Source organism: Balaenoptera ricei, chromosome 4 (assembly GCF_028023285.1).
Source record: "Balaenoptera ricei isolate mBalRic1 chromosome 4, mBalRic1.hap2, whole genome shotgun sequence".
Lineage (NCBI taxonomy): Eukaryota > Metazoa > Chordata > Mammalia > Artiodactyla > Balaenopteridae > Balaenoptera > Balaenoptera ricei.
Window position 1 is genome coordinate 94948882 of NC_082642.1, and position 13917 is coordinate 94962798.

Genomic DNA, 13917 nt, shown 5'->3' on the forward strand with positions numbered 1-13917 from the left:
CCAATTGTGAAATGAAGAGGAGTTGTTACAATATTGACATTATTTTCTTTGATTATTTTAGGTATTATTTTAGTCCATGACTTAACAAATAAGAAGTCATCCCAAAACTTGTATCGTTGGTCATTGGAAGCTCTCAACAGGGATTTGGTGCCAACTGGAGTCTTGGTAACAAATGGGTAAGCCCAGATTACTTCACAGTTGGTTTGAAATGCTATAGCAATCCCAGGAATGTACCCTCCAAAATAACATTTTGTAAAATGTTTGATTTGCATATATTTTCTCCCAGTCTGTAGATTGTCTTTTCATTCTCTTAACAGTATCTTTCACAAAGCAATAGTTTTTCATTTTGATGAAGTCTGATTTCTCTTTTATGTATTATGTTTTTAGAATCATGTGTAACAACTCTTTGCCTAATCCCAGATCATGCAGGTTTTCTCCTGTGTTTCTTCTAGAAGGTTTACAGGTTTTGGTTTACTTTTAGATCTATGATCTGTTTTGAGTTAGTTACAATGTGTGAGGGTTTGGTTGAGGTTGATTTTTGTATATGAATGTCCGATTGTTCCAACATCATTTGTTTCTCTGAATCCTAATCTTCTTCATAATGGTCGTTAAATATAGTGGCCTGATAGATGCAAGGTTTTTTGTTTTTGCCTAAGTGGTACCGAGCATATAATACAATACCTGGTTATCTGTCTCTTTGTGATGTTAAGGTGTTATCAGACTTATCTATTCATGATAAAATTCACCATTTGCTTTTTACCTAATGATTTAAAAAGAGAAAAAGGATTTTGAGATCAAATTTCAAATTGGATGTAAGATTTAATGAAAGAAAGTGAGAAAAAGGAAAGCTAAAAAGAGAAATAAGAGAACAGATTATAAATATACATATATTATGTGCAACATATATGTTATGTTACATATATACAATAAATATGTATGTTAATGTGCAAGAGATTATGAAAGACTGCAAGTGACAAATATGTGTATCAAAGATGATGTTTGATAAAATATATACAAAAAGTTGTATGTAAGCCAGAGTTAGAGTATAGGGGGGAAAAAAGTCCTAAAGGAGGGCACTTTCAAAACTTTATTCTCTAATAAAGCAAATTTCAGTTTTGGACCATGTCTCCTAAGTCAACATTGATGTTAGTAAGAAGAATCAAAGGCCTTGAACTCAAACTATTGTTGGCTTTGATGCAGTAATTAGAATGATAGTATTTTTATGAAATGGGAGGTAACAATTCAAAACAATTTTGTTCCAAGGCTGAACAGTAACTGAGGCTCTGTAAGGTTATTGTGAAGGGCAAAAAATTTGGTAAGTTCTCGTGCGTGGGCGCACACACGATCACAATTTAGATTATTCAAAGAGAAAGAAGAGTGATGTCAAAGGAAGGAAAAAAATTATGCTCACCTGGTTTGTATTGATTGGGTTATGCAATATTGATTCCCTGTCATAAGGTGTTGCAACCAGGTTTTGCTGACTGTTATAAACTGAGCTTATAATATGTCAGAAATCCAAATCTGTTTCATTTCTCATACGTGGGTAGAATTTATATTAAATGAACAACATTGAGCTCTATGTTCCTCTCATTAATAGAAAGACAGTGACCCAAGGCCACTAACCCTAAGTGATTCTTACTACCTGTTCTGTGTCTCCCACAGCTCTCATGTCAGGACAAACAACTATTTGGTACTTAATTCTTTCCTTTACTATTCATTTTGCATTTCAGCTGTTTCTTTCCCTTTCCATTTGTTGAATCCATCTTTCCCCAGGCTGTAGCATCACCTATGGTTGATATATTCTGGCCTTCAACATTCCTATTTCTGATTTTCCTAAAATGATCTATTTTTCTTTACTATTCATAGACAGAAATGAGTATGGTAGTTGTAAAGCTTATGCATACCCCAGAAGGTACCCAGAAGCTTGACATCTTCCCCTCTGGCAAAAGGCATGACTGCCATGCTAGGGTGCTGGGTTTTCTCTCCACTGAGGTTTGAATCCACCCTCTGCATCTACCCAGAAAAATTCCTGAGCTGTTAGCCTTAGAAGACAGAGCTTTGGGAGAAGTCAAGTCAACCTACTTTCATATACCTGGTGGGCACTCAGTTTATTCAAGTAGTCTATAAAGACCGATGGGACAAATTTTGAGTAGTTGAATTAATAGTTGGAACCTGAAAGATGGCGAGGACTGATTGAAAAAATGAACAAGTAGGTGGGAGAAAAGTAGGTTTATAGGTAATGGGTGAGCAAGAGTCAGTGAAGTATCTGTAAAATAGTGTGAGTAGTTGCATTTAAATATTACACATCTACATCAGAAAGGTAAATTCTATTCACCTCTTCATTATTATTTATCACAGGGATTATGACCGGGAACAGTTTGCTGATAACCAAATCCCACTGTTGGTAATAGGGACTAAACTGGATCAGATTCATGAAACCAAGCGCCATGAAGTTTTAACTAGGACTGCTTTCCTGGCTGAGGATTTCAATGCAGAAGAGATTAATTTGGTGTGTATTTTTTACTAATGCATGTTTGTATTATTATCAGGTAAAGGCAAAACCAAAGACTTCGAAAGTTCTGTATTCTCACAGAAGAAGCTTTATATTTGAAATCAGGCATTTGGGTTCTAGTCCAAAAAGTAATGAAGATTGGAGCCAACATAGATTATGAGATGGGCAAAGCCTCCTTATATGCTGACCTGTTGGAATGTTCAAACTTTGTTTTATTCTTGCTTAGAAAAGCCTGTTAGCTTCTTAAACTACAGAATTTACCTTAAAGGGTAAACAAATATATAAATGAGAAAATTACAAACTGTAAACTAGGAGTGCTTCATAAGCATTAGTTTATATAAACTAATGTGTAGTTAATAATGTATAAGCATTAGTTTATACAATGGATTGAGTCCCTTCCTGAGATATTTAGCTCAATTAGAACTGGACATTAAGAAGGCTAGAAAAGTTCTCATATAAGCTAGTTAGTGTTGCCTAGAGAATGATCCTGGCCAGCAGCTTCAGTCATGGTTTATATGTCATTGTTCGCAAGTAGGATTTCTGCAACGTATCAGTGCACTGGCATTCCAGACGTGGTGGTGGTAGTTTAATACCACTAATAGCTAACATTTATTAAGCACTTATTAGTACCAAGCACTGTTCTAGTGCTTTATGTACATTATCTCACATGCATCATCTTCACATCAATCCTATAAGGTAGGTACTATAAGTACCTCCATTTTAAAAACAAAGACTAGAAGCAAAGAGGGGTAATTAGGCCAAGGTTACACAGGTCAAACCAGGCACTCTGACTCCAGAGCCCATGCTCTACAATTAAGCCTGTTTTCCACTTAATTACCCTTCAGCTAACATTTAGAATCTCGGAGCTGAAAGAATTGTTAGAAATCATCTAGATCACCAATTACTCAAACCTGACTATGTATTCAATATTATAGTATTTGTGAAAATTTTTGAATAAGTGCCCCACAGCTGGAGCTTTTTATTCATAGGTTTGACAGAAGGACTCAGTAATTTTAACTAATGACTCAGCTGATTCTGATGCCCTTTCTCTGTGAATCAACATTGGTGAACGCGGCTTGGTTCAACTCCACCTGTACCCCCATAACTGAGTCAGCTTCTGCCTGCCATTCCATTGTTTTTTACATTCTGCTTTGCAGTGGAGGTGCTTTATTTTTCTCAGCTGCCACCATAGAATATTCAGCATAAATGCCCAGGTAGTCAACACTGGACCATCATATTCCAGAGAATTCCTGTTACATAGAATATATAATATCCTTGTTGAAGAAGTATTGAGGTTACTTTGAACATTGTTTCCAAAGGGAAATTTACCATTGAATAGGCTTAATTTGTTCCAGCAATTACTTTTTTTTTAATAATAAAAGTAGCTGGCATTTATTAAGTGCTTACACATGCTAGACACATCCTATTTTACTTTTAATGTATTTTAGAATGCATCTGTTTCCAGTGCCTGTGGGTTTCTGTGACAATCATCTAGATATTTGCTTTTCCTATTTTACTTCCAAAGTCAGGGTGATCTTTAATTGTTAACAAGATGTAAAGGTACTCAAGTGGCAAACATGGTCTTCACAGAATTCACATACAACATACTTATGGCCTTTTATCAGTGTATACCTTCAAGAACACAGCAGAAACAAGAGGGTCTTGAGGATGCAGGGAAGAAAAACTGAGGAGGAGAATTAGATAAGAGTTTCAAAAAGAGGTAACAGTCAAAAAGACTCAGCAAGTAAATATAAAATCTCAAGTAAAAACTAATTTAACAGTATTAGTGCTAGCATCTTTGGTTACTGTATGAATTTACTTAAAATTATTAAAAAGTAAGAATTAACATAACTGTATACATCAAAGATAGAAGCAAAGCTTTCTTGTGCCTGGAAAAAAAAAAGGCAAGTTGTTTAAATTATAAGCAGGGAGGAGATTACTTATTTTTTTAAATCCTATTAGGTTTTTTTGTGTCTAGCACAAATTTTCCTCTGTTATGTTTTTACTTCAAAGTGATCATTCTGAAGCATCTTCCCTAGTTAATGTTTCTTTCTCAAGGTTAGGCAAGCATTTAGAGCTATCAATTTTCAGGCTTTGCCCTCCGCCATGATCAATAGCAGATAGTTATAGTTCTTTCAGATCTAAAATTCTCTTCCTAAAATCATAGGGTTTCTCTAGCCTGGTCAACCGGAAATTGTGGAGGCTTAGAAATAAGTTTTCGGGAGGTTTTGTCTGTTTGTTTAATGTTTGATTTAATTTTTGTATTTAGTACTTTAGCTCTATTTGGAGTCATCTCTGAAGTCTTTTGACATTCTGATGATTATGTGATCAATATCTGTTTTGTAAAACATATCTAATACAGATCTAGTTAAGGTCTGTCTTTTATATGCCTCAATTGCTGTATAAATGTGTTCAAACATGATTTCAAATACAACAGTATACACGATGACATTTCAGTCTGCTTAATCCATATATAGAATTATCTTTTATTATGTTAGGTGCTTTTGTGTCTGAAAATTCAATCTGATGGCATTTTCTTGGGATGAAGAAAGACGGAAACTAATATTTCAGTACCTACTATGTGTCAGACATGCATTATCTCATTTAATTTTCACAAAAATCCTATGGGTTAAGTATTGCTATCTCCATTTCACAAATGAATAAGCTCAACTTTAAAGGTTTAATAACCTAACCAATGTCACACAATCTAGAGATGTTGGGATAGATACTCAGATTCAGAGCCTGCTGGCTTTGAAGACCTCTGATTTTTCTTTTACTCTATGATCTTTGAAAAGTTGTAGTCTCTCTTTTCTTTTGTGGTTTTGGAAAATGTACAGCTTCTGGTCAGAATTTAAAATGTGAGCCTTGAATGTTGTATATCGGTAAAATAGGGATTGTTATAAAATGCATTGGAAAGGAATCATGTGGGCTTAGAGATTAGAATCAGAATAAATGCAACAATAATAATTTCAGTGATTTCCCAAGGGACACAGGTGATCTATAACTGAAAAAATAAATACTATCCTTGCAAAGGAGCCTATATGATATCCCCATGGTTGGGTCTTAGGTGGCATTTGAGGTACAAATCAAAGTACTCGATCTCTTGAGTTGGCAAGTCAGTGGTGACAAGCTAAGGCAATTCAACATCGGAATTCCAGGAAAGGGACAGTAAACCTTTTAAGGTCTTTACTAATCATTGCAATGTACTAGTCACTTCATTATAATGTTTCAGATTCTTTTGTCTCTTCAGAGCCCTATTTTTTCCTATTTTTATCCTAATAGTAATATATCTGTTGTTTATTATTTATTATTAAAAATAATATTTAATGATATTTTAAAATAAACTTTTCTATTGTTTATTTTAACCAAAAAATATATCTGTTGTTTATTATTATCTTTATGGCCTACCAAGAGATGTAGTGCCTTGCATTCAGTGAGTGAGAAGTCCCTGGCCACTGTTCTGTTTGGTTTTTGCTCCTCTTGCTCTTTATTTTCATGCTTCCTACTATTCCTAAGAACTTTATGGTACTTAAGTTTGTTGAGCACTGGTGACTAACTAGTACTAAAAAGTGAAGTGTTGTCCTCAGAATGGGAGAAAATATTTGCAAACGAAGCAACTGACAAAGGATTAATCTCCAAAATATACAAGTAGCTCATGCAGCTCAATATCAAAAAAAAAACAAACAACCCAATCCAAAAATGGGCAGAAGACATAAATAGACATTTCTCCAAAGAAGATATACAGATTGCCAACAAACACATGAAAGGATGCTCAACATCACTAATCATTAGAGAAATGCAAATCAAGACCATAATGAGGTATCACCTCACACCGGTGAGAATGGCCATCATCAAAAAATCTACGAACAATAAATGCTGGAGAGGATGTGGAGAAAAGGGAACCCTCTTGCACTGTTGGTGGGAATGTAAATTAATACAGCCACTATGGAGAACAGCATGGAGGTTCCTTAAAAAACTAAAAACAGAACTACCATATGACCCAGCAATCCCACTACTGGGCATATACCCAGAGAAAACCATAATTCAGAAACAGACATGTACTACAATGTTCATTGCAGGACTATTTAAAATAGCCAGGAGATGAAAGCAACCTAAGTGTCCATCGACAGATGAATGGATAAAGAAGATGTGGCACATATATACAAGGAGGGGAGGGTGGGAAGGAGGTGCATGAGGGAGGGGATATGGGGATATATATATACATATAGCTGATTCACTTTGTTATATAGCAGAAACTAACACACCATTGTAAAGCAATTATACTCCAATAAAGATGTTTAAAAAAAAAGTGTTGTCTGTTTTTAATAGCTCTATTTCTGCTTTTGAAGGTAAATGTAGGCAGGTCACCTAATTAGTATGTTGGTTTTGTTGTTAGTAAGACATTAATAATCCTGTTTTCCTTTATGAATTATTTAATGATGAATACAGTGGTTCAGTGTCCTCTAAAATTGCCTAAATAACAAAGAGTAAGTGGCCTCATCTTCCTTTAGCACTTTCCTCTTTGCTCTGTGCATCATAATTTGAAAATTACTTGAATGTTTTATGAGAGTATTATGCCTAATATTTTACTATAGAAATGTGCAAGAGGAACAGTAATGACTCTCAAAGAGCTTATGTTTCCTAACGTTTAATTGTGGATCTTATGTTTTATCTTCTAGGATTGCACAAATCCACGGTACTTAGCTGCAGGTTCTTCCAATGCTGTCAAGCTCAGTAGGTTTTTTGATAAGGTAATGGCTTCAATTAAGTTATTTTTAAACTTAATTTATGTATTATGAGAGTTTAAATTCTTTGTAGAATGCTGTGTGTGTTTATTCCTTCATCCTAAACTTCACAGCCTGAATACTACTTGTTTTGATCTCTCTTATCTGTTGGTATAACTGCTCAAGGCTTGCTGACGTGTTTATTCTATCACCATTGTTCTCTAAGCAAAGAATGAAAGCTACTGGATTCAGATGGGGTTTTTTAAGATACCTAATTCCCTCCTTAAAACAATTTATGTTTCCATATTTTCTAGCATTTTTGTGCTTATTCACCACCCCCAAGTCCCCACAAAAGACACTAAACTGAGGACATTCTGCTTAAAGCCCTGAGTTATTTTTGCTCTCCCAGCTACTAATATTCTCCATATAAATGTTACTGATACTTTTAAGGCTATGTCATCTTCTTGATTCCCTAATTTTCCCTATCAGAAACCTTTGCATTCCAATCTTTGACTCTTACCAGCGTCATCTTATTGTCCAGAACTGGAATGAAAATGTAGCATTTTCAACATACTGGTAAATTAGAGCACTGTTTGTCTTTCCTTCACAAGGCCATACAGCTGCATTGCATACAATATTGACCAAGTTAAATTGTTTACCCAATGTTGACATTGTGTAGTAAAGTAAAATAGGATATATTTCTGTATTATTATTGAAAAAAGATTAATTTCTGTCTTATATTTCCTTTTACAAGTAATCTCCCAAGAAAAAAATTTTCCTCCTCATAGCTCTTCTTTATGAATCATTTTTCTTTTAACTATTTAGAGATCTAATATTTGGCTCTTTTGTCCAATGGGTCAGCATAAGATGAGCCCCACACTCCATCCCTGTTTAATATTAGGCCACTGGGAAATTTTTGCTTTATTGCAGAACTTCCCAACTGGTGTGTGGCCAAAAGGGTACAGGTGCACTGAGATAGTGATCCCCTCAGTTCTCAGAGCAGCCAGAGCCCCTGGCCTGGCTCTTCCATTTACTCCATTTGTACATTTGCTCATGTATAAATATTAGCATTTTCTAAATGTGTCATGACATGAAAAAATGGTTGGAAGCACTGCAAGGAACCAGATTTTCTCTCCACGTTGTTTTCAAACTTAAAACGTAAGAACTTCCATTTGGTTTAGATCCGTGGCTGCTATCTATGTCCCCTAGGAGCAGCATCATATAGATCTGTGTCTGACATGGAAAGATCCCACAGTATATTGTTTAAATTTTAAATAATCTATTAATTTTAAAATTAAAAAAATAAAATGTAATAAGTTATATCCTAGAAAAACAATGGGTTATAGATCAGTGTGACCCAAGTTGTCAGGCAAGACTTTACTTGAAAAAAAAAAATTAGAGGGAACTTGGTTGGTTTTAAGAAGAGAGCAAGTTTTGATAAGAGGAGACTTCCCTGGCGGTCCAGTGGTTAAGACTTCCCTGGTGGTCCAGTGGTTAAGGCCTCCCAATGCAGGGGGCCCGGGTTCGATCCCTGGTCAGGGAACTAGATCCCACATGCCACAACGAAGATCCCGCGTGCCGGCAACTAAAAGCTGGCACAGCCAAATAAATAAATAATTTTTTTTAAATGGTTTGATAAGAGAAGGATATCGCAAGTTGAGGGCAGGGAATTATGAGCAAAATTGAAAAGCAACTTCTCTCTTAGTTTCTTAAATCACAGACAAAGTCAGGTGGATTAAGAGGTTGGCCAGGACTTCCCTGGTGGCGCAGTGGTTAAGAATCCACCTGCCTCCTGAAGTGGAAGGGATTTACAGAGTAAGAAATCTCAGTGCCTTATTATATGTTTAACTGTACTTAAATAACATTTAAAATTTAAAAAACAAAAACAAAAAAAAAAAAAAAAAAAAAAAAAAAGAATCCACCTGCCAAGGCAGGGTACACGGGTTCGATCCCTGGTCCTGGAGGATCCCACATGCCATGGAGCAACTAAGCCAGTTTGCCACAGCTACTGAGCCTGCACTCTAGTGCCCACGAGCCACAACTCCTGAGCCCACACACCACAACTATTGTAGCCGGCACGCCTAGAGCCTGTGCTCCGCAACAAGAGAAGCCACCGCAATGAGAAGACCGTGCACCGCAACGAAGAGTAACCCCCGCTCGCCGCAACTAGAGAAAGCCTGCGCGCAGCAACGAAGACCCAACGCAGGCAAAAATTAATTAATTAATTAATTAATTTTAAAAAAAAAAAAGTTGGGCCAAACCTCCAGTCTGAGGTGGTTGCCTGAAAGCAAGGGACTTGGCAGCTAAGATATGACTTTACATCATATCTTCCAGAATTTAGTGTAAAGATTTCTTTTCCAAGGGACTTCCCTGGTGGCGCAGTGGTTAAGAATCCACCTGCCAATGCAGGGGACACGGGTTTGAGCCCTGGTCTGGGAAGATCCCACAGGCTGCGGAACAACTAAGCCCATGAGCCACAACTACTGAGCCCATGTGCTGCAACTACTGAAGCCCGTGTGCCTAGAGCCCGTGCTCTGCAACAAGAGAAGCCACTGCAATGAGAAGTCCATGCACCACAACGAAGAGTAGCCGCCACTCGCTGCAACTAGAGAAAGCCCACTTGCAGCAGCAAAGGCTCAAAAATTAAATAAATAAAAGATTTCTTTTCCAAGAGGGAATCTAATCCTCTTCCACACTCCCTTCGCTAATAGTAATTCCTAACCACTCTAGAGTAATAGAATTTTCCCTTCCTACCCTGGAGAGAGGAAGGAAAATCAGTCCTGTCATGGTTTTTGTGGGGTCAAGTATTTTAGATGTGTACTAATCATGAACCAACTTTTCTACCTTTGAGGCCAGTGAGTGGAACCTTACCCTGAGTCTCTTGTGGCTAAAAGTAACCCATCCATAGTCTCGAAGATAAAAAGAATACAGATGATATGGCTGTCAGGCCAATGAGAGCAAGCTGCTGCAGGCCTGGAAGAAGATGCTCCGCTTTATTCCGAGGAAATTCCTAGCTTCATAATTCTATATTCTAATGTCTTAGAGTTAATCTCCAGCTAATCTGTATTCTAATCTGATGAACTTTTCTTAATCACATGTAAAGCTCTGCGTAAAGAAAGTAATACTGCCTCTGTCACCACTGCAGTTTCTCAAGTGTTAGAACAGAGTTCATTTTTTTTTTTTAATGTTTTTCATCATGTGAATGTAGAGAACAAACGTATGGACACCAAGGGGGGAAAGTGGCGGGGGGGGAGGGCGGTGGTGGGATGAATTGGGAGATTTTGATTGACAGGTATACACTAATATGTATAAAATAGATAGCTAATAAGAACCTGCTGTATAAAAAATAAAATAAAATTCAAAAAAAAATGTTTTTCATCATGTGAAAATATGGTGCTCTTAAACTCATTATGTTAGGGCATATATTTTGAAGGCTTCTTTTCAGTAGTAGTGATGGATTTGTACAGATACATCCACTGTTTTACCTTATTTCTCCTACTGACCAAATACAGACAGTTCCGAAACTGCTGAATTAAGGGTGCAGATTAAGTCGGAAAAGAAGTTAATTGACTGCTTTTGATGTTGTGTCATCTGTCTCCATTAAGGACTGACAGGATGTACAACTGTATTTACTAGAGGGATGTGGCAGTTTCCTACATTACACAGGCAGACTCCTCTTTAAAGAATAGTTATGCTACTGTAGTAGCAAAAGTGCTTTGCTTTTATCTTATGGATTCTGTTTGGTACCTTTTGGGGCTGACTGCTAGGGAACTTTGAGCCAAATTTGCAGCCATACACTAGGAATTGCACGGGATCTCATGTCACTTTCTGGTTATTTAGTCTTTTTTGTTGTTCATGTATTTTTTGACCTATCATTAATGCTTTTTGGAACAAGAGGCAGGCTTTTATAAAAATACTTCCACAATCCTGATCTCATAAGCACCAGATTTAACTCATTGTACTAGATGTCTATTGCTGTTGAAAAGACTCTTAATTTGGGTATACACCTTTTAGTGCCATTAGTGGCCATTGCAGTTACCACCTTTTCAAGGTATATGTGCTAAGCCCTTAAAATCTTTGTTTGTTTTTCACAGGTCATAGAGAAGAGATACTTTTTAAGAGATGGTAATCAGGTCTGTATCTATCTTTTCTTGATAAAATGATTTCTTGAATTTGGAGAGAGGTTTGACTTATTTGAAATTAATTTCCAAATTTATTTTTGAAATTTTTTTTTTTAAAGTGGGGTGGGAGGGAGTCCTTTGCAGGCCCAAGCAACTGACTTTCTTCTGTCCTGTTAAATACAAAAGAAAAAATCAGATCAAGGGAAAATAAGGGTCTAAGAAACAAAAAGAATCCAGAGATTAGGTTACATTATAAAATAATAGAATTGCTTGAGACTCCAAAGGCATATATCCAGAGTCTATCACAATGCAAATAATTCATATAAAAGTCCAATAGGTGAATATTATGAGATTCACCACCATCCTGTCTGATTTAGATGGCACTATCACCAATTGCTTGGCAAATGTTTTTCATTTTGGTAGAATTTCTTTTTATTATTTAATCTGCTGTGGTTTTCTGAGTAAAACCGCAGAAAGATAGTTCTTTAAAGAACGACAGCCCAGCATACAGAAACAGAAAATAAGGAGAACATTTTAAAGGCTATTAGCATTTGAACTCTGCCTGCTTGAGTCCTAATATGATTATCTTTCTTGCCTACAGATTCCAGGCTTTCCTGATCGAAAAAGGTTTGGGGGAGGAACATTAAAGAGCTTACATTATGACTGAATGACACTCATCCTTTGGAAGAGTAAGCAAGCAGTGGCAGTTTTTCACAGCTTTCTTCTTGCTGTATCAATTATTAATGTCTCAGGCTTTTAACGAAATCATCTTAAAATGCCACCCTTCAGCCTCACCCTTTAATGGAAAACTGAAAGGAAGTAACAGCATGGGAAGTCCAAACTTTGTCCCCATTCTCTCTGTTCCTCACCTTTCTGTCCCTGTTTATAGATTATATAAAAGCCTTGTGGAAATACGAGATGTCAAAATGATGCAGTAAATGAGCAGCGACAGAATGCTGCAGAGAAAATTTACCCTTGCCCAGAACTGGAGGGTTTTTATGGGTCTGTAATTTTCCCACACTCCTTGCTGAAGGCTTAATTAAGTACTTCAAAAATGTATCTCTATTGTTTTACCTTCTGAGGGGAAAGGTTATGTTAACCAGCCCTGAGTTGTCCACCCCAAACACTCTCTGTCATTTTCAAAGAAGCAAAATGGTGTTATTTAACTGCCTCCACCTTCATCACACAAAAGAATGCCTAATAATAGCAACCCTTGTCTCTCTCTCCTCTCCTTTGCAAATGGCTCAGTGGCTGGAAGAGGCAGACTAATAGCTGGAGTTAAATATAAATAGATTAATAATACATAGAGGACAGCAGTACCAGAAAAGAAGAATTATGCGAGAAATTGACAGCTCACTAAATCCTTCACTCTTTAGGTTACAGCTGTCTGCACCCTCTTACTGTTTTCTGTTTGGAAATAGGTAGGGTGAAATCTAAGACCTGCACAAGCACAGTAAGAGAGATTTACAGCCTCTTCATTTTTTATTTTTATTTTTGAAGGAAAGGTCAACTCCTAAAATGTCCCTTAACTATAGTCCGTAAACTAAGAATATTATTCTTTGTGTCAACAATGTATTTATGGAGAGAAGTAAAAATAACTTCCACAGCAACACATTTACATGAATTATGGACTAGGATTCTTGGATTTCATAATCCAAAATTTTTTGGGGGTGGTGTGTGTGTATATGCATAATTGTTCATCATTACTTTTTTTACCCATCTTTTTTGCTTGTATAATTGCCTTTGCCCCAGTCTTTGTTAATATATAAACCTGTTTTACGAAACCTGTAATTTGCTGCCTTATTCAACAACTCCTTTTCACATGTATTCTTCTCTCTAGGAGGTCTCTGCACTCCTGATTTTGCTCCATATTAAAATATAATAATAATAAATACACAGTTTCAGCTTCTCATTTTAAAACTAGGGGAAAAAAACACTAAATTCTCTTTCTATTCCGTACTTTGGAAATCAAGGTGTGCTGAAAGAGGATATTAAAATGATGATGTTAGAGAGTGCTTTTAGAAAGTCAGTCTTGGGAATTTGGCAAGGATTTTTTTTTTTTTTTTTTTTTTTTTTTTTTTAAAGTTATTTATTTATGTATTATTTATCTATTCATGGCTGTGTTGGGTCTTCGTTTCTGTGCGAGGGCTTTTCTCTAGTTGCGGCAAGCGGGGGCCACTCTTCATCGCGGTGCGCAGGCCTCTCACTATCGCGGCCTCTCTTGTTGCGGAGCACAGGCTCCAGACGCGCAGGCTCAGCAATTGTGGCTCACGGGCCCAGCCGCTCCGCGGCATGTGGGATCTTCCCAGACCAGGGCTCGAACCCGCGTCCCCTGCATTGGCAGGCAGACTCTCAACCACTGCGCCACCAGGGAAGTCCCTGGCAAGGATTTTAAAGCACTTTTCATCAGCTAGAATATCCTGCAGTCTTTCTTCACATCCTCCCCCACAAGAGTTAGCCCTGATTTCTTTTTTGACATAAAGGAGAGCTATGCAAATCAGGATCTGTATGGAATTTGGCACAAGTATTTTGTGACAGTGGCTGTGCAGTTAAGAAGTAG

General features: G+C 36.9%; 1 protein-coding gene across 2 annotated transcripts in view; it reads left to right on the plus strand.

Annotated features, from left to right (window-relative positions):
- The window catches only part of RABL3 (RAB, member of RAS oncogene family like 3), a 37587-nt gene extending 24338 nt beyond the window's left edge, over positions 1-13249 (plus strand). Inside the window, exons 4-8 of one of the 2 annotated variants that reach the window (XM_059922142.1) lie at positions 62-176; positions 2359-2509; positions 7192-7263; positions 11331-11369; positions 11959-13249. In XM_059922142.1, the coding sequence (XP_059778125.1) occupies positions 62-176; positions 2359-2509; positions 7192-7263; positions 11331-11369; positions 11959-12024 (443 nt within the window). In that variant the 3' untranslated portion in view covers positions 12025-13249. The remainder of the gene's footprint in view (positions 1-61; positions 177-2358; positions 2510-7191; positions 7264-11330; positions 11370-11958) is intronic. The other variant, XM_059922143.1, reaches the window with a different exon arrangement.
- Positions 13250-13917: the final 668 nt, after the last annotated feature.